At 40.7% G+C, this 22064-nt stretch overlaps 1 protein-coding gene across 2 annotated transcripts in view; it reads left to right on the top strand.

Moving 5' to 3' along the window:
* Positions 1-18666, top strand: part of MAP3K5 (mitogen-activated protein kinase kinase kinase 5) — a 222179-nt gene extending 203513 nt beyond the window's left edge. For both annotated transcript variants that reach the window (XM_077486787.1, XM_077486786.1), the window contains exons 24-30: positions 4790-4975; positions 5647-5752; positions 8562-8793; positions 9108-9220; positions 10124-10236; positions 13106-13182; positions 16048-18666. In XM_077486787.1, coding sequence (XP_077342913.1) covers positions 4790-4975; positions 5647-5752; positions 8562-8793; positions 9108-9220; positions 10124-10236; positions 13106-13182; positions 16048-16111 — 891 coding nt within the window. In that variant the 3' untranslated portion in view covers positions 16112-18666. The remainder of the gene's footprint in view (positions 1-4789; positions 4976-5646; positions 5753-8561; positions 8794-9107; positions 9221-10123; positions 10237-13105; positions 13183-16047) is intronic.
* Positions 18667-22064: the final 3398 nt, after the last annotated feature.

The raw sequence follows: 22064 nt of genomic DNA on the forward strand, positions 1-22064 counted from the left end.
TTAATAGCTTAGTTTATCTGCCACAACAAGACTCCCCGCGACTAGACAAAGGGCCTGGTCTCTACACTGGATGACACTGAGGGTACTACTCAACTGCTTTGTCTGCCTAGGAGACAATGCATTGACATCTGGCTCTACTCAACCAGGAATTTCCACACTGAAGAAAAAGGTGCACTCCTGGATGCTCCTATTTACCTGCATAACAGAAAGAAATTATTGCTGGGGGCTCTGTACTTCCCTGAGTTGTACATCTGGTAATTCCTGTTGAGTATGAAATATATCCAGATGCCTTCATGGGACCTAATCATCTGGAGATGGGTCCTATTTCTGTGGCTGATCCACAGCCTCTTGAAGACATTCCTTTGCATCCCTTCCTTGGTTCTGTCCCTAAGAAGGTGAATGCTTCTAGCAACATAGCTAAGGACTGGGGCAGTTAGAAAAATCTTAAAAATCATGTTCTGTGCTCAAAGTTAAAGAGGAGCTCCAGTCTTCCCCCCAAAAAATTAAAAGTCAGCAGCTACAAATACTGTAGCTACTGGCTTTTAATATATGGACACTTACCTGTCCAGGGATCCAGCAATGTCCACTCCCTAGCCGATTCTTCATTCGGCTTCAGGTCCAAGCACCGGCATCTTACATAAGGGAAACTGGCACTGAAGCCTTGAGGCTTCACGCCTGGTTTCCTACTGTGCATATGCGAGCCGCACTGGGCTTTGTAAATGGTCCCACAGTCTTCTGGAACACATCACAGGTTCCAAAAGGCTGCGGGGGGATAGAGGGGAGGGAGTTGTGATCTGACTGGAAGTGGGAGCGAGTACCTGTCAAAACCAGGTACCCACTCCCCCCCCCCCCCCCCCAAAAAAAAAAGAGACAAATGTGGTAATGGAGGGGGAGGGGGGAGTATGCAAACAAGCAGAACCTCCCATTTGGGTTCCCCAAAGTTCCTCATAAATAGTTTTTAATAGGCTTTGCAGCTTTTGGTTGTCAGATGCCAGAAACAATCCTTTTGTTTTTAAGTTAATGGTTTTTACTCATCCTTCTGTTCTCTAATGCCGCGTACACACACAACAGGACTTAAGTCCGGCAGACTTTCGACGGAGTTCTGATGGACTTTCCGAATGAACGGACTTGGCCACACACAATCACACCAAAGTCCGACGGATTCGAACGTGATGACGTATGACTGGACTAGAATAAGGAAGTTCATAGCCAGTAGCCAATAGCTGCCCTCGTGTCGGTTTTAGTCCGTCAGACTAGCACACACACAAGCGGATTTCTGGGTCCGGCAGAGTTCTGTCGGAAAAATTTGAAACATGTTCCATTTCTAAAGTCTGTCAGACTTTTGCAAATCAAAAGTCCGCTACAGCCCACACACGTTCGAATAGTCTGCCGGAATCATTCCGTCAGACTTTTGATGTTGAAAAGTCTGGTCGTGTGCACGGGGCATTAGTGTTCCTTGCACCAGTCTGGGGTTGCAATATCATCTTAATTTCTTCCCACCCATGTAGAAGTACCTCTTTTTTTTTTTTTTCTAACCCCCTTTTATTCAGTCAGTCTAGCCTCAGGGTTGGTTGGATTGTCTTCCAGCCTCAGGGATCATTTAATTATACTTTTGGAAATTATGGTATAAGATTCTCACCTTCTAGGATATCTTGTTGCAAGTTTGGTTGCCAGGCCATTTTATCAACCGTTCGTCTGTGTGCTGGTCCGATGGACCAAATACGACGCAAGGGAAGCTATTGGCTACTGGCTATTGAACTTCCTTGTTTAATCCCGTTTACGTCATCATGTTCAAAACGAACAGACTTTCGAACAAACTTTTTCTGTTCATGTGTGACCAAGTCCGTTCGTTCGGAAAGTCCGTCGGAACTCCGCCAAAAGTCAGTCGGGAAGACCGTTAGACCTAGTCTGCCAGAAAGTCCGGTCGTGTGTACGTGGCATAAGGCATTCTGTGTAGAAGAGGGGTTTAATGAACTCTTTTTCTGTTTGCCAGTGCCCCAACCTCCTGTAGATGGCAGCATAACCTATTTTGATTTCCCATGTCAATCAAAGATATTACAATACAAAAGTCCTATTTTTTTCCATGTTTAAATGCAGACTAAGGTGATTTTAAAGCCCTGATCCTCCTCCTTTTGGGTCACTGCATTTTCCTGTTTTGTGTCCTGTTTATTACCTTGATCATGACTTCACACAGTTCTGTCAGTCAGGCTTGACCTATCACTTTTTATTGATTATGATCCTGGTTCTTCACTTCAATTTTCTGTCGTTTTTTTCAGCTGCCGCCATTAAGGGAAATGTCACAAATTAGACAAAGTCACATCTCTTTTTACAAATCCTGACAAGGATTTATTTCTAAAAGGAATACATATAACACTATGGACAAGGACTACATACCGTCCATTACAATTTTAATATGGAAAATTCTGTATGTGGTATCACATCAAATTTTTACTCCAGGTCATTATTTGACCTAGTATGTTACCCATATAGGAACTTTATTTATTTTTTTTATAAGTCAAGTTTGCATGAGTCAATATAGGTTTACAATGTACCCTTTACCAAGTCACACAAATTTTTCTGTGAAGTAAAGATAATTTACAATTTTTCATAATTTGATCATTTAACCACTTAAGGACCGCCGCATGCCATTGTACGTCATTACAATGGCATGTACAGGCACAAGCACGTACATGTACGTGCTTGCCTTCCAGCGGGTGGGGGGTCCGATCGGACTCCCTCCCGCTGGATGCGGCAGTCCGGTTCGCTTCAGGAGCGATCCGGGATGAGGGGATGGCCGTCCCCTCTCGATCGCTCCTGGCGAATGAGAAGCTTCCTCCCACTGTGTATTGTATACACAGGCAGGGAGGAAGTGATGTCATTCTCCTCGGGGCGGTCTTATTGACCGGACTACGAGGAGAAGACACAGTAAGTCTGCACCAAACACTACACTGACACTAACTAACACATAGGCACACAAACCCCCCCCCCCCCGATCGCCCCCCGATGTCCCCCCGCCCCCCCCCCAGTCACAGTGTCACTGATTGCAGTGATCATTTATTTACTGATCACTGCATTCAGTGTCAGTTGTAAAAATAAAAAGTGTCAGGGCAGTTAGTGTTAGGTCCAGGGTAGCCCCCTACCACCCCCCAATAAAGATTTAACCCCCTGATTGCCCTTAGAGTTAACCCTTTCACCCCCTTTTGCCAGTGTCACTAAGCGATAATTTTTCTGATCGCTGCATTAGTGTCGCTAGTGTGGCTAGGTAGCTAGTTATTTTTTTAGGTTCACCGCCAGGTTTTGATAGCGCTAGGTACCCCGATATACTACCCAATAATGGTTTTAACCCCCTGATTGCCCCTAATTAACCCTTTCACCCCCTTTTGCCAGTGTCACTAAGCGATCATTTTTCTGATCGCTGCATTAATGTCGCTAGTGTCGCTAGGTAGCTAGTTATTTTTTTAGGTTCACCGGCAGGTTTTTATAGCGCTAGGTACCCTGATATACTACCCAATAACGGTTTTAACCCCCTGATTGCCCCTAGTTAACCCTTTGACCCCCTTTTGCCAGTGTCACTAAGCGATCATTTTTCTGATCGCTGCATTAGTGTCGCTAGGTAGCTAGTTATTTTTTTAGGTTCACCGCCAGGTTTTTATAGCGCTAGGTACCCCCATATACTACCCAATAATGGTTTTAACCCCCTGATTGCCCCTAGTTAACCCTTTCACCAGCGATCACCGTATAAGTGTCACTGGTGACGCTGGTTAGCCAGTTAGAATGTAGAAAATATATTTTTTTCTCAAAATTTTCGGTCTTTTTCCATTTATATCGCAAAAAATAAAAATCGCAGAGGCAATCAAATACCACCAAAAGAAAGCTCTATTTGTGGGAAGAAAAGGACGCAAATTTTGTTTGGGTACAACATTGCATGACTGCGCAATTACCAGTTAAAGCAGTGCAGTGCGAAATTGTAAAAAGACCTCTGGTCCTTAGGCTGTTAATTGGTCCGGGGCTGAAGTGGTTAATCAAAATTATATATATATATATATATATATATATATATATATATATATATATATATATATATATATATATATAGTTAAAGGGTAACTCCTTTCATGAGGAAAAAAAAAGAAATAAAGAAAATATAATATAGCATATACAATTGTGACACAAGTCATATTGTAATTGAATGTTATTAAAAATTACCTTTCCTTTTCAATCTGTAGCCGCTGTAATTTTCTGTCAATACAGTGCAATATGGCTACCTGGAGTTGTTCTGTACAAAGAGTGTGTACTGGCCACTCCCCAGAAACATTCTTTCCTGCTTGTGTGATTGGCTCACCAATTTTCCCAGAAGTTTGCCTAAGATACAAGTCAAATTTCAGGCATCCCCTGTAACAAAAAAATCATTTTTGATGATACTCCCATTAGGAACACTTCTAAAGGGATGCAGTCCCAGCAGATTTACTCATTAGTGCTGTGCAAGTGCATAGTTCAGAGACTGTTATAAAACCCCTCCCACTAGACCCACTTATCACAGGGGAATATACAGGGATTTCTTCAGAATAACAAAAGGTAGGAATCTGCAACAAAGGTTGGTTTAATCCTTGTACATATATCACCCAGAGGGGAATGTTTTTTTCTCAACAAAAATGGAGTTACGCCTTAATCTTATCAGTATATATTACTGAGAAACATGTAGGTATCTTGTGTTCGTATTTACCATTTGCATTTGTAAGGAGCATTTGTTAGTAATTCATGTTAATGAAATATGATATGGTTTTCATAGGGTGCAGATGCAACGAAATTAAAATGGGACCATATAACAACTCTGGTGATCAGTCTACGAGAGTTCATAAGATCAACTGACCGTAAAATCATTGTTTCAACCCTGTCAAAACTGAAACTTGAGCTGGACTTTGACAGTCATGCCATCAGCCAGATCCAAGTGGCTTTGTTTGGCTTTCAAGATGCGGTAAGTAAAAGAAAGATCATAGGAAAGAATGGACTTCATTTTTAAAAATTGCGAAGAACTGTTTTCTGGCTGCTAAAAGGGATGAGATTTGCATTATTTTTTGTTTTATTTTTTTCCATTCATGCAGCATGGCACATGATAGTGACATCTTTGTTAATTTTATTAAAGCGAGAAACTTTATTTCCAATTCCTAAGTGGACGCTTCCATTCTTCACCAAACCCTACTAGTCCCGGTCTCACACCACTGGAACCTAATATAATGGGAAGCGGATAAGGTTTCCCATAAATGTTTTATCAGATCTTAATTTTCATTAAGTTGAGTGAGGTGCCTAGTCTGCGACATTTAACATGTCAATGAGTTCTTTATGTTCAGTTATTTAAAGAAACTTAGTACAAGTGGATACATTTATGAGTACTGATGCAAAACTGAGATACAAAATTTACCTAAAGCAAGCAGTCATTTTTCTAAATTACACATTTGAAATTGTTGTCTTTTCCTTTGTTCAAATATTCATAATTGCTCACAATTTTACAAAAGATCAGTATCAGATGTACTTCGGTTACAAGAGACTAATCTTCACTTTTGCACAGTAGAACAATTGCTGCTCAAATATTTGCAATCTTGCATGATTGTGACGCATTAGCTTAGCGAATGTTTTCTGTTTAACCAGGTGAATACAGTGCTCCGAAACCACAATATCAAGCCCCATTGGATGTTTGCTCTAGACAGCATAATTCGAAAGGCTGTGCAAACAGCCATTACCACATTAGTTCCAGGTAAGTCAAACAAAAATTGTCTGTTGACTTTATAATCCCATATGTGATTACAGTTCATTACTATAGTAAATTGGATAGTACTTTTTTCATTCACTTGTCTTAAGTGCTGTTTAACTCCATCTATATATTCTCCAGTATAAACTGACAATGGCTAGAGGCAGGCACGCTAGCAGCTTTCTTTATGACATGTCCCCTACTTCATCCTGGTATTCTTTAAATGTATCCTGTATTAAAGCTGATCTCCATATTTCCTTTCAATTTAAATAGTTTGTTTGGACCAAACTGGTGTAAACAAACTATTTCCTTCACTCAGTGTTGCAGTGTCTCTAAGCACTGTACAGTATGTGCTGCATGTAGCTGCAGCTACATATAGTACACAGTGCTGGGGTCTGGCTGTGAGACAGAGACTTCTCGTCTCACACCCAGATCAATGCAGAGTCAGTCTGAGAGGCGGTCAGCCATTCATAGGCAGCTTTGTATTATGTGAATAAATAAAAAGCTTCCTCTGAATGGCGTAATCTCTGCTCTAAATATTTAGATCAGGGGTAGGCAACCTTAAAGAGGTAGCGATCTACCTGAACAACATGGAAGAAATCGAAGATCACCGGGCATGGTGTTGCCCCCTCACACCTGCTTTAAACTTCTAATTGCTGTAATACGGTGTCGCAATCGTGTGCACAGCAATCATGAGTTTGAATCAGGTGGTGGAGGCAACAACATGCTGCCTCCTCACCACCTGTCAAACACACTCAGAAGATCATTTTTCAGAGGAGCAGCAGTGCCTACTGTACTTGTGAATGAGCCCTTGCATTCAGCAGTGTCACTCTTAGGGCTCATTCACACATAGTTGAGGGGGGGTTGTGGTAAAACCCGTTCAGAAAGTGCACCAAATCTACAGGGTATAATAGAAGTCTATGGCTAAGCACAAAAAACCCGAAGTAAAGCTGCAGCTACACTACACTCGCAGTGTGGGTAAACCACATTGTGAAAGCAGCCCTATACTATTATGCCTAGTGTATTGCTTCACACTAACCTGAAAAACTCTTCTTTCATGCTTTTGGTGCCACTCTGGAGACTACTAGCTGAGATAAGAGGAAAAGTGCAGTTGGTATCACTCCGCATGGGACAGGAGCCAGCACTACAGAGGAGGCTGTTGCTCCCTACTACAGCTCCAACTTTACAAGTAGTCACTCTGCATTGTACTGTTTGATGCTCTGGAATGGCGGGTCAGCAAGCCCAGACCATGATCTACCAGTGACCTGTCTGCGATCTACAGGTTGCTGACCCCTGATTTAGATACTTGCAAATCTCCTAAATCAATGTTTGCAGAATGAGACAAAATTAGTTCAGTACTCATTTGCATTCCACTTCTAGCTCATAATCCCCTATTCAATTTAAAGCCGATATGTGCTGAGCTTTATTTATATGGAAATTGGCCTATTCATTTTCTTGAGGCCTGAAAACACCAGGACAGTACAAATATCCCCCAAATGACCCATTTTTGGAAGGTAGACAAACCAATGTAGTTAGTAAGAGGCATGGCAAGTTTTTTGAAGTTGCCATTTTTTTGTCACAATGTTTTGGAAAATAAGGAAATTTTAAATTGTTTTTTCACAATTTTTTTTTTCTTTACATACTGTCACCAGTGCAGTACAGCATCATCATATAACTTGTGTGACAGTGATCAGGGACACTGACTGGTGACAGCATGTAAAAAAAAATAAAAAAAATAATAGTAATAAAAATATATTTAAAAAAAATTATTATTTGTTTTTATCTTTTTTTTTACGATTTTTTTAACACACTGTGACCAGAGCAACACCAATACATAGTTACCAAAGTAACAATGTACTCATCTGGGGAAGTGATCAGGATTTTTTTTTTACATTATGATTGCTTATACCAGTCAATTTCACTGGTATAAGCAACTATTTTTACTGAATGAATTTGATTTATTCACTGTGTAATGTTGTGATTAGCTGTGATTGGCCACAACTAATCACATGGTACAGGTGACCTTTGATTGGCCCTGTTTGTACCATGTGATCAATCACAGTTAGTAAAACAATTGTACACATAAATGGCATGAAAGGAAGCCATCCATTGTGTACAATTGTCATGGGATCTGCTGTGATTGGTGGACACAGCCAGTGACAGATCACTCTGCAGCCCAGCCCATTGGGCGTGCATGCCATATGACATCCACTGGGAATGATGAATGTCCACCCCCCCCCCCAGCCATCATTTGACAATAGGCTGGGCGGGAAGTAGTTAAGTAATGCTACTCTGAAATCATGAATACATCATTAAAAATGTGAGTGGACTAAGTACCCAGATGTGACCTGCTTTAAGCCCCTGGTGATCCTTTTTGAGCAGGGCTGGAGTGTGAGAGGAAATGGCAGTACCAGCTATACAGTTCATGTGCTGAGAAGAAGCATGCTGATAGCAGCAGAAACAAGAGTGACAGAGAGATGAGCTCCTCACTGTACTGTTTCTCCTTTAACTGTCCAGTCACAGGAAAGGAAAAAGTGGGTTGAAGGACTGAGGACATCTATTAGCAGAAAAAAGTACCGAAAGAGAAATCCTTGGATTGAAAACCAATATTGAATCAAACCTGGCTTTGTTGTTGTTGTATCTTTTTGTGGGCTATTTGTCTTTTTGGCTAGAGTACTAGCTTTAGATGGCTAAAGTATTAAAAATTACTGAATAACAATAATACAATAATTAATTAGCAGTGAAGTATTAAAAATCTGTGTCAGTGTGTATGCAATCTTGAAAATGTTCTGACTTATAATTTATAAATCCACAGAACTGAGGCCACATTTTAGTATCACCTCTGAAAGTGACCCAGCAGACCAAGATGACATAGAGGTTGAGGAGGATCACAATGAACACGCCACACAAGAGCCCAGCCAAGTGCCTGAGGACAATGTACATACATCAGGAGTGAGCACCCTCAGCTCCACCATGTCTCATGACTCCCAGAATGCTCAGAGGTCACTCAACATGCAACTGGGAAGACTGAAAATTGAGTCAAACAGGCAAGTAAAGTTCTTGGTTGGAGGATAATTATGTAGCTGTTTGGAACTATAGTTTGTATGTGAATGTGAGTATGTGAATTTTGTGTAAAACAAAATAAAAAATTCTGTTCAGTATAATTAATTTGTCAACTCTACTTATAAAAAAAGTTTAGTATATAATATTGGACACCAGAATGACACCCTCTCTTTAGTTAGACCATAGCTGTATTTAATAGGGTAGTACAAGGGGGATTAATATTATATATTTTGCTCAAAGCAATTTTTCTTTGCAATTGCCTTCTAACTACTGCATTTAATATTTCTCCGCTGTTTAGGCTTCTGGAGGAGCTGTTACAGAAGGAGAGGGATTTCCAGGCTCTTCTACGGCAGGCTATTGAAGAGAAGGATCACGAGATCAAACGTCTTCAGCACAGGTCCCAGCCAATAAGTAAGTAACAGAGATTGTTTCACCATTATAAATGAGCATGCAAGAGGTGATATCTCTCTCTCTCTCTCTCTCTTTCTTATTGAGGACTGTCATGTCCAAGAGTTGCAGTATATATTTTTTTATCCAATGTTGAATGATTTCCCAATTTATTTATTTTTCCAGCTTAGGTGCTCTTGAATAAAATTTATTTTTTATACCTCAAATTGGCCTTTCAGAACTGGTTGACACTATGTTCATGCATGATATATTAACTTTATTGTCTATATTTTTTTATAAAATGTCAACATTTAGATTTTTTTTACCATTTGGTCCCTTTTCTGCATACTGGGGATGGGGGGTCTGTTTACTATTATGGTGGGCATGTTATGACATTTGACATTAGGGAAGAGGAATGTTGCCCATCTGCGTACAATGGGGGGTTGATTTACTAAGACTGGAAAATGCTAAATCTAGTGCAGCTTTGCACAGAAACCAATCAGCCTCCAGTTTTTTTTTTTTTTTGTCAAAGCTTAATTGAACAAGCTAAATTTAAAAGCTGTTTAGCTATCATGCACAGCTGCACCAGATTTTGAACTCCAGTTTTAGTAAGTCAACCCTTACAAGGGCAGGCAGGTGCTTTATAGTAACTCATTACATGTTACACCCTATTTTGTTTTCCTTTTATTAGTTGAACTAGATGGATTTGTGTCTTTTTTCAACCTGACTAACTATGTAATATGTTACAAAAGGTGAACTTATCCTCTACGGCACATAGGTAATTTGCCACACTTAAATTTGTTTTACTATGAAGACAAATATCTTGCACATACTTTTAAGCATTCCCGTTATAATAATAATGTGCCAGAAATAATAATTTCATCTAACTATTCTTGATAATGATTTTTATCTATAATTTTTGTTTAGATATTCCTGGGATTTCAGTGTCCCGCACAAGACCATCCAATTCAAGCAACGAAGATCTTGAACTTATTTACTGGTTGCGGCAGCATCATGTGGAGGAGGACACAATAAACAAGGTATATAAATTCTCTACAAAAGTAATAAATCTAAGGTTGATCAACTATGTAATAAATTTGGAAACAAATTGAATGGTTTGTTCAGGTTGGTCCTCCTATAATGTTAAATGTAAGCAGATTGCACAAGATTGTACCAAGAGGAAGAAACTAAAAGCTATCTTGAACAAGTAGGTGTATATGCATTAGTCACCCTTACTTCCATTCAGCTATGTTCAATGCAAAAACAACACTAAACGAATCCTGGCTGCAAATATTTCTTGTAAATTTATCAAAACATTGGGTTTGAAAAATCCAACTAGAGTACAAATGGACATAGAAGACCAAAGAATGCTTTCAAATTTATTTAAGAATGTTCGCCTGGCAGACCTGAATGGTCTGTTTTTGATGCTGGTGTGCTTGACACCTAAGGTAGCATATCAGGAATTGCTGTTACGATATAGGGTTGGTTTTGTACACTTACAATTTCTAGTAGCCTTCTTGACGGGCACATGATGCCACAGGGTCCTCTTACACTTCACCTCTTTCCCAGGCTGGGCAGTCCTCACTGATTCAGAGAGACACTACCATGAACACATCAGCAATGTTCTCAGCATAACTGCAGTGTAAAGAATGGCGATTTACTAAAACTAGTGCACACAGAATCTGGTGCAGATGTGCATCGTAACCAATCAGCTTCTAACTTCAGCTTGTTAAATTAAGCTTTGACAATAAAACCTAGACGCTGATTGGTTTCCATGCACAGCTTCTCCAGAGTCTGTGTGCACCAGTTTTAGTAAACCCCCCCCCCTAAGAATAAATAATGCTTGGTAATGTAACAAAAATGGAATTCGAATCACCACACCACTGCTAAGAGGTAAAGATACAAATTTGTTCCAAATAAAGTCAGGGGGACAATCCAAAGACTAGCCAACACAGTTTGGGGGTTCAAACCCCCCCTATAAGCAGGGCTTGATTGAAAATAAATAAATAAATGGGCAGAAGTGTGCTAGACCTTTAATATTCTCTCTTCTAGTGCGGATACAAGCACATGCCTCGTTAGCAGTTGATTTGCACCTCTGAGTGGTGGAGTGGCGCTTCAATTTCCATTTTTTTTACTATACTACAAGCCAATGAAAACCATGGAGATCTGGGATGTAGAAGCCGCATGTCCGGAAAACAGATACTTTACATGAAAATCAATACTTAGCAATAACAATAAGATAACCTTAAAGGGCCAGCATTATTTGTCCACTATTTATCCACTTTCCTCAACTAAGTGATGCTTGGTGTGATTTAACCCAGAAGATTAAGGGCATTTTATGGTGAAGAAGTGATAATGTGGGAGTCAAATCTGGACTGCAGCTTGAAGAGCCTTTTTTCTAAGGAATATCTAGGAGTTGGGCTTTAAATGTAAGAAACATATTGTGGAATTTCAAAAAAACACAATAAAAATGTCACCCTTCCAGTCAGAAAAGAGGACCTACCTACTCTCTTTCCAGGTTAAAATGACTGTAGGTCTTTATCAGGGAGTTTGAAATGATTATTAAAAGCAGGCTTATCTTAGAGCTGCCCCATTGACCTGATAATTCATGCATGAAAGACCTGGCATAACACCCAATCATTTATGCCTCATTTTAGGTAACAGCATAAAAGGTGCACCCTCCCCTGTCAAGCGTTAAATGTTTGGGGTTAAAGAAATAAGCTGTAATAGTTACCTTATTCCTCACTCCGGTGAAATTCTACCATCCTGTGCAATTTGCCTCTGAAGCTGCTTCTCTTTGACACGTCAGTGATCACAGGAATGATGAGGGCCTACCCCTATTCCTGGGTTTTAGAGGGAATTGGAGAGCACTGGTTGCTGGAAATGCAATGCATAAGACAGTGGCGGCTGATGGTATATTTTTTGGGGGGGGGGTAAACAAACAATGCACCCACATCCACCTCCCATCCCCCTGGTCGGTTAGTCACCAGCCCCACACTTACCCCATCTAGGTCGCAGGCAGTGCTTCCTCCAAGCCGAGGACAGCGGCTTCCCCTGTGTCTCCTCCTCCTCAGCATCAGGGCTGCTTCCACATGTGTCTCTTCCTTCCACCTAGATGGCCAATAGGATCGCTTCTCTTCTCAGCCGGGTAATGGTCTCAGGACCCGCTTTCTGATTGGCCGGGAGGGGAATCAGGAAGATATTAGGGAATATTAATTCCCTATTGCCACACAACTGGGTGGGAGCACTGCGCCCCAAGCCCACCCTTTTTTGAAGCCAATCAGGCTCTAATCATGTGCTTCTAGAAAGAAAAAACCCATTGGAATCCATACATCCAGATCCCTGCACGTAGATTAGGGGTTGGGCGCATAGATTGGGGGGGCGGCACCCCTGCTTCCTGTATAAATGGGCCGCCACTGGCAAAAGGTATACGTATTACAGCCTGTTCCTCTACTCCTTGACTAAATGAGCATTAGACTCTTGCAGTGTGAGGGATCCCCACTGCAAGGGTTTTTTTTTTTTTTTTAAACTGACACAAAACCCACACATATTTGCAAAGGTATGCAACCAATTTCTCTGTTGAATTAGAATCACACTAAATAGATCATCATTATTAACTGGCAGGGTGTGAATACCAGATATTGTGTGATTTGTTGTGCACTTGAATAATGTGCTGCTCCTTGTTTTCCACCCTTGTAAGTTTTAAAGGCTGATGTTTGTGCTGGATTTGTATTGGGGATATGTTGCTTAGCAGATTTATTTTACAATTTCACCAATGTAGCAGAGTACGATGCAAAATCAAGCAATTTGAAACCATGTAATTTTCTGAAAATATAGATCTGCTGCATATTTTGTAATGATTTCCAATAATATAAAAGTATGCTACTTATACTTCCTCATTTGCTTTAGTTTTTGGCAGAAGATTATCGGTTGGAGGATATCCTGTGGCATGTTACAAGAGATGACTTAAAATCTATGGATCTCAGGTAGTTTACCAATATTACTGCTTATTTACCAATAGTATCATAGAACCTTATAGAAGCGAAAGTTTATTGTGGTTCTAGTATCTCCAGGTGCTGTAACCCATTCTGGATTTTATTTATTTTCATAAAGGATTAAAAAGAGTGAATGCCTTTAACCACTTCAGCCCTGGAAGGTTTTACCCCCTTCAAACCCGGCCATTTTTTTGCGATACAACACTGCGTTACCTTAACTGACAATTGTGCGGTCATGCGACGATGTACCCAAATTAAATTGTTGTTCTTTTTTCCCCCCAAATAGAGCTTTCTTTTGGTGTTATTTTATCACTTCTGCGTTTTTATTTTTGCGCTACAGACAAAAAAAGGCAGACAAATTTGAAAAAAAAACAATATGTATTCTATTACATATCTCTGGTAAAAAAATCCCAATAAGCGTATATTGATTGGCTTGGGCAAAAGTTATAGCGTCTACAAACTATGATATTTTTATGGAATTTTTCTTTTTTTTAATTATTTTTTACTGGTAATGACGGTGATCAGCGACTTATAGCGGGACTACAATATTGCGGCGGACAAATTGGACACTAAGTAAGCAATACAAAGAGATCAGGATACTTTCTCATTCAAGTACATGGTACAGCAGGCAAATATCAGGAATATGAAGTGTTGGGGTAATAACACTTTAAGTAGTGCAAAGAGCTAAATTATGTAATTCTGTAGTAGGTCAGCAAAACACAATGGGGTTGAGTTATTAAAACTGGAGAGTACAAAACCTGGTGCAGCTGTGCATGGTAGCCGATCAGCTTCTAACTTCATCTTGTACAATTAAAGAGGTTGTAAAGTCAGAAGGTTTTTTTAACCTAATGCATTCTATGCATTAGTATAAAAAGCCTTCTGTGTGCAGGAGCCCCCCTAATACTTACCGGAGCCCCATCTCTGTCCTGTTGATTAGCTGAAACATTGGAGCCATTGGCTCCCGCTGCTGTCAAAGTCAGTTAGACAATCAGGAGAAAGAGGGGGCTAGGCCGAACCGCAGCTCTGTGTCTGAAAGAACACACAGAGCTGCAGCTCGGCTTGGGTGCCCCCATAGCAAGCTGCTTGCTGAGGGGGCATTTAACAGGAGGGAGGGGCCAGAAGCACAGAAGAGGGACCCGAGAAGAGGAGGATCTGTGCAAATCCACTGCAACAGAGCAGGTAAGTATAACACGTATGTTATTTTTATAGAAAAAAAAAAAGAGACTTTGAAATCACTTTAAGCTTTGGCAGTACAACCTGGAAGCTGATGTTTCTATGAAGAGCTGCACAAGATTTTTCACTCTCCAGTTTTGGTAAATCAACCCTAATACATCTATTGCACACAGAAATAAGAATGAATCCATATCCCAAAGCCCAGAGTTACGGATCAGAAGAGTAACAAGTGTCCTTGAGGCTCAATAAAGCATTTTGTAAGAAACAAAATGTGTGATTCTGCTGTTTTCCCTGTTTTTTTGCACATCTTTGTACTCTGTACAATGAGCCACATAGTACATTTTACTATGAACCACAATAGGAAGTAAGGCTTCTTTCACGCAGACAGACCAATCGGGCCTGCCTGTCTGATTTTCTGGTGGACCCGATCTGACCATCCGTTGTGTCCGTTATACACCCGCCAACATCCAATCCGATCCTATCAGCTACAAACAGAGGAATGGGGGGGGGGAATCTGTTCCTCATCCGTCTAACAGATCAGATGACAGTTGAATATAAACAGACAGGCGGTCCGTTTACATCCAACTGCCTATAAAGGAAAGCGGGCTGTGTCTGTGTCCACTCTGCCTCGATCACTACTTAATTACGGCATGCATTTAATTTATTTCCTTCTGTCAATGGAGTTTAACGCCTTTTCACGTGGTATTTACCGAATGTTTTTAGCATTTTGCAGTAAATACTGCAAAATGCTAGATATACACCACCGCTCAAAGGCAGGTCCTGGGAACTCAAAGGCGGGTCCCGGGTGTGAGCCACAGCATGCAGATAATGTGGATAATGACAGAACTCTGGACGGCCGCACTCCAATGCTAAAACGATGCTTTATTCAAATAATATTTAGGACACAGCAAATGACATTACAGCGAAAGATGCTAACAGCTGACGCGTTGAGTAAGCACTAGCCTTAGTGCGAAACACATCAGCTGTTAGCATATTTCGATGTGATGTCATTTGCTGTGTCCTAAATATTATTTGAATAAAGCATCGTTTTAGCATTGGAGTGCGGCCGTCCAGAGTTCTGTCATTATCCACATTAACTGCAAAATGGTAAAGTGAATTGACAGTTAAAGGATCGTATTGCGATATTTAGGCAAAGTGTGTCTGGACACCTAAATATCGCATGCAAGTTCATTTTTGTGAATGGAGACCTATACAGTAATTAAAAAAGGTATAGTCATCAATTGGGTTTTAAAGCAAACCTTTACTAAGAGTAACATGGGGATTGGCGTTGTGGTCCTCCTGAATATGTTAGCTGTCTGATTGTTATAGTGACACTCTGGTTTCAGTTTTTTTTCCAATTCAGTGACACAGAACATTAATGGCAATAAGGAAAGGCAGAGTAATATCAGAAAACTTCCATTTTGGTCTAATTCACAATGTTTCAGTCTGTTTTTTCATTTTCATGTGCCAAACCTCAGGGTGCTATTTAAAGTGAATGGCTGTGTACGTCACAAGACACCTATACTTGTGCAGTGATGTGCGTTACTGCAATGCATTAATGGGAATTCAGTCAGAGGGTCAGCATGACAGCCCACAGCTAGCAGGTTCATGGAGTTAGGCCTTACTTAAAACCCACCATACAATTTCCACAAAAGTAACATGCACTTTTTTTTTTCATTGCAGGGGAGGAGCCTTGTGTGCAATTTGGAGGGCCATTACCGACTTCAGAGAAAAGCCGTCTTCTTGACAACTTATTCTGATTTCACAAAGAATTTATTGGGATTTTCAAGCCGTAAACAGACAACCATAGTACAGTCCAAAGGAGCAATTGCAGGAACAAAGGCATGCAAGAATATTATTCACAATATCGTAGCAAGGAACATTAGCTAAGATGAGTCAAACTACAAAAATGGCAGAAAAGAAGCTCTTTGGTTTGTCACTTACAATGGATTATTGGAAAAAGGAGGATGCTCCTCATTAGCTATAAAAATAAAAAAAAAACACCTTATAGGGTGGCGAAAAGAAACAAGGTCTACCCGCTCTTGCCACCGCCAAAGTTGACAAATTATTTTGTATAGCTTTAAGTCATGCCAGGTTCCCTGGTAAAGCCACGGTTGCACTTTATACCTGTTTTTGTTTACTAATGTGAAGTCGACACATAATCCTAAAAGCATTCTGTTCCACTAAATAACATTCTAAAATATCTAGCAATATACAATGCCTTGAAAAAATATTCATACCCCTTGGAATTTTCCACATTTTGTCATATTACAACCAAAAAGGTAAATGTATTTTATTGGGATTTTATGTGATAGACCAACACAAAGTGGCACATAATTGTGAAGTGTAAGGAAAATGATAAATGGTTTTCCATATTTTTTACAAATAAATATGTGAAAAGTGTGGTGTGTATTTGTATTCAGCCCCCTGAGTCAATACTTTGTAGTAGCAAAACTTTTGCTACAATTACAGCTGCAAGTCTTTTCAGGTATGTCTCTACCAGCTTTGTACATCTAGAGAGTGACATTATTGCCCATTCTTCTTTGCAAAATAGCTCAAGCTCTGTCAGATTGGATGGAGGGTGTCTGAACAGCAATTTTCAAGTCTTGCCACAGATTCTCAATTGGATTTAGGTCTGGACTTTGACTGGGCCATTCAAACACATGAATATGCTTTGATCTAAACCATTCCATTGTAGCTCTAGTATGTTTAGGGTTGTTGTCTTGCTGGAAGGTGAATCTTCACCCCATCTCAAGTCTTTTACAGACTCTAAAATGTTTTCTTCTAAGATTGCCCTGTATTTGGCTTCATTCATCTTCCGATCAACTGTGACCAGCTTCCCTGTCTCTGCTGAAGAAAAGCATCCCCACAACATGATGCTGTCACCACCACGTTTCACGGTGGGAATGGTGTGTTCAGGGTGATGTGAAGTGTAAGGTTTCCACCATACATAATGTTTTGCTTTTAGGCCAACAAGTTAAAATTTTGGTCTCATCTGACTAGAGCACCTTCTTCCACATGTTTGCTGTGTCCCCCACATGGCTTCTCACAAACTGCAAATGGGACTTCTTATGGCTTTCTTTCAACAATGGCTTTCTTCTGCCACTATTCTATAAAGGCCAGATTTGTGGAGTGCATGACTAATAGTTGTCCTGTGGCCAGATTCTCCCACCTGAGCTGTGGATCTCTGCAGCTCCTCCAGAGTTACCTCTTGCATGCTTCTATGATTATTTATCTCCTTGCCCGGCATTTAGGTGGTCGGCCATGTCTTGGTAGTTTGCAGTTTTGCCATACTCTTTCTACTTTTGGATGATGGATTGAGCAGTACTGATTGAAATGTTCAAAGATTGGGATTTTTTTTTTTATAACGTAACCCTGCTTTAAACTTCTCCACAACTTTATCCCTGACCTGTCTGGTGTGTTCCTTGGCCTTCATGATGCTGTTTGTACACTAAGGTTGTCTAACAAACCTCTGAGGGCTTCACAGGACAGATGTATTTATACTGAGATTAAATTACACATAGGTGGACTCTATTTACTAATTAGGTGACTTCTGAAGGCAATTGGTCCCACTAGATTTTAGTTAGCTGTATCAGAATAAAGGGGGTTGAATAGAAATGCATGTTGCACTTTTCACATATTTATTTGTAAAAAATTGTGAAAACCATTTATGATTTTCTTTCTACTTTACGATTATGTGCCACTTTGTGTTGGTCTATCACACAAAATCACAATAAAATACATCTACGTGTTTGGTTAATATGACAAAATGTGGAAAGTTTCAAGGAGTGTGAATACTTTTTCAAGGCACTGTATTCTGTATTCTAACAGACACCTACTATTTTAGGTACAATTCTTCAGTTAACTTTTAGTTGTTATTTGAATTCCCTAATTTGTTGCTGCATGTAGGGCCAAACAGTCCTTTGTCATGTAGATACTGTAAAATGTGTTTTTGCTGACGATCTGTTGACTTAAATGTGTAAAAAGTACTAATGATTTTGTATGCAACGCTGTATATTTCATGTGGGTTCGTAACAGTCTTTGGGAAATCACTTTTTATTATTTACTGTATCATAGATGATGTTTGCTATATTTCTTTTATTATATGAGTCACTGTTATACATGCGTTTTGCAGATAGGGAATGTTGATTTTTGTGTCTTGTTTAAATACCAAACAGCCAAACAAATATCAAACTGTAACAGTTCAAGATTCTGTATGTGAATTGTACCAAGGCTTGTTTTAAAGCTATTGTGATAAGCCTGACATTAAATTACTGAGAGAAGTGTTCATTTTTAAGATAATGTATAGTGTTCATGACTAAAAAAAATTTTTTTTAATTTTTAACTTTTTAGGGTTAAATAAATATGAAATACTGCATAATAATATTTCATATTTACCTCTGTTGTACTAGAAGCTGCTGACTAGGGATGAGCTGAGGAATATTGACTGTTCAGATGTTTGTCTGAATGCAGAATGTTTAAGGCATTGGCTTTCTGCTTTCAGTGGTTGCTAAAGAAGCAGCTGCCCGTTCACCTAACTGGCCCAGAATCCCTGGCCACGTAGACAAAGGGAAGGGTATGAGGATGGCATCATTGCCTAAATATAGGGCATAGCAATATCTGGGCAATACCGTTGACCAAATATGGCCCTGGTCATATTTGGGCAATGAGGTTACGGCTATCCCTGACCTTTTCCTTAGATTGTTAAAGACAACTCAGTGACTATCATTCAGGAAAGTGGCATTGTTGGGTTAAGGTTGTTTGTTTTTTCTTTTAGTGGACATCAGGCACTGTGATTGACTTGGATCTATATTGTGGGACTTTTTTGGGTTGGGGTAAGCTGGTGTCAGACTGGATTGTCAGTGGTTACGGGGTAGGTGGGTGTCAGTCTGTGCTGTCAGTGCATGGGGGTGGGTGGGCATCAGCCTGGGGTGTTTGTAGTTGATGGAGGGATGGTGTCAGTCTGCGGTAAGTGTAGTTTGGGGGTGTGGGTGGCTTGTTCTTCAATACTTAGTGTCTGACCTGGTGTTAGTATGCAATCAGGAATTCTTACAATACTAGCCACGTGCTTGTGCATCAGTAAACTTAGAAAATATTGAAGAGAGAAGATCAGCATGACAGCTAGCAAGCGATAAATTAACCCTGCATCTTCACTGTATAATGTGCAAGCCTGCTCATTACTTCAACATGCCATTGCACAGGTGAGAGAAAGGGACCTTTCATCTTCTTTATCCTTTTTTTGGCAGCCTGCGCTCCCAGTTTATTTTTTATTTTTTTGTTTTTCATTTTAATTAAATATTTTAAAAACTCTTTTTATTTGTTTAATCCTGGCACTAGAGGGCATTGCCAGTAATTTATGGAAGGCAGATCCACCTGTAGGGGAGGTATTGTGTGCATTACAGTTATAATTTCCACAAAGTATGAACTCAAGATAAGTGCATCAATGTGAAGTGGTAGCATTCTTTAAGTAGTTACAAAGCCTTACTGTTTTTTACCCTAATGCATTCTATGTAAGGTAAAAAACGTTCTGTGCCAGAGGACCCAGCCCATGCCCCCTGTCCCTTGCCCCCAACCTTTAAACTTATCTGAGCCCCATCTTAATCCAGTGCTGTGTATGAGAGCAGCGGCTCTCTCTATTCTCTCCCTCCTCACTGGGCAGATCAAATTCTGTGATGAGAGAGCGGGGCGGGGCAAATGCCACTTTGTCTGTGTCAATAGATGCAGACAGGGTGGCTCAAGAACAAACCCGCATGAAAGCCCCCGTAGAAAGTGGCTTTCCAGTAGCGCTGACGGGGGACCCCAGAGGAGGCGGAGCAAGACTGCTCCGTGAAATACCATTGCACAGAGCAGAGGCAATATTGTCACTTGTTAAATTTTGGGCATTTAAGGACAGGTGGGTGGAGCTAGTTAGGTCGGTTAGTTGATTTTGCACTTGAAGAAAGTTAAAGTGACACTAAACAATTTCTTTGTTTTTCAAAAATAATCTGTACACTCCACTACTTAATGGTCCTGGAATCTATTTTCCATGAAATGGTTTCTGTGTATTTCTGCCTCCTTTTAACATCTGTTAGTTCCCAAACTTCTTCACTTCTGTCTGTGCACATTAGTTAGGGTCATGTGCCTTGCTGTATGCACACTACACATCCCATAATCCACAGTCCATAGTCCCTCTTGGGAGTGAAAAAGAGGGTGGCTACATACAGTGGAACCATGGAGAACAAACATAGCCCCCCTCTAACAGGAAGTTGGATCACAGCAGCAAATAAAACGGAATTTGGAGGAGTCTGACAGCCATATAAGGTAGGTTTTCGAGTTAAGAATACATAGATGAATATATTCTATTTTTTTTTAAATCAAAGCTTAGTGTCACAAATCAAGAGCCATCATGTGAGTACTTGGAATAATGGTCTTTGCTCTCCCCATCAGGGGAGCATCAGGACTGCTCCCAGGAGAAGATGGGAGGGAAGGAGGACAATTACTCCATTGGGTAAAGGATGTTGGGGGAAATAAAATGTAACTGTGTAAACACTGGGCCCCTCCATTTGTAGCTGTTGCTTTGATAAATGGAAAGTGTATGATTATGAAGAATCCGGTACCTTTGTCAGATGTTGGATTTTGTGAACTCTATTTATACAGTAAAGAACTAATCTTTTTTTAAGAATGACAATTTTGTCTGGACAGTTTTTTACTATTTGAGAGTTCACCTCCTAAAGAAGGAAAGTAGGCAGACACCAGTTGGGAGTTTTGGGGACTCTATAGTGGCACTGGTATATCTGGCTCTGTCAGGCTGGTGGCTGCCCAGGGTTCCCATGGTGGCGATGGTGTTGGTGGGGATTTTCACACCCAGTGAAAACCCAGCTGCCCTGCGTGATTTGTGACTTCAGGTCCCTGTGAAGGGAACTTGGGGGGCCCTAGCAACAGAGGCGTAACTAGAACCTTCAGGTTCTCGATGCAAGAAACCATGAAGGGCCCCCCTGACCCCCCCCCACCTTCCATCCAAGCCCCGGGCTTCACCTCCCAGAACCCTGACTCCTGTGTTCCCCCTGGGGCATGCATCCAGCATTCTCTGTGACTGCTGTGCAATCACAGTGGCCCTTTACCATGTGATCATCTGATCACATGTAAACAGACTTGCCGGTTACTGGCAATCCTTTCTTCCCACACTGTGTCTGTGCGAGGAAAGGAGAGTCGTTAACCAGCAAGACTGTCAGTATATTGTTCACACCGATAATTGGGGCTCTGATCATTAGTGCCACTTATCAGTGCTCATCAATGCTGCCTATCAGTGCTCATCAATGCTGCCTATCAGTGCTACCTATCAGTGATGCTTATCAATGCCGTCTGAGTGTTGCCTATCAGTGCCCATCAGTGCCAACTATCAGTGCTCATCAATGCTGCCTATCAGTGCTCATCAATGCCACCTATCAGTGCCAATAAGTGCTGCCTATCAGTGCCACCTATCAGTGCTCATCAATGCCGCCTATCAGTGCTGCCCATCAGTTCTCATCAGTGCCACCTATCATGTCCATTTATCAGTGCTCATCAGTGTCACCTATCAGTGCCCATCAATTCTGCCTATCAGTGCCACTTATCAGCGCTCCTCAATGTCACCTATTAGTGCTTATCAATGCCATTTATCAGTGCCACTTATCAGTGCTCATCAATGACACTCATCAGTGCCCATCAATGTCGCCTATCAG

The sequence above is a fragment of the Lithobates pipiens genome, unplaced genomic scaffold, assembly GCF_037356315.1.
Source record: "Lithobates pipiens isolate NorthernLeopardFrog02 unplaced genomic scaffold, aLitPip1_a1.2 Scaffold_18, whole genome shotgun sequence".
Taxonomy (NCBI): domain Eukaryota; kingdom Metazoa; phylum Chordata; class Amphibia; order Anura; family Ranidae; genus Lithobates; species Lithobates pipiens.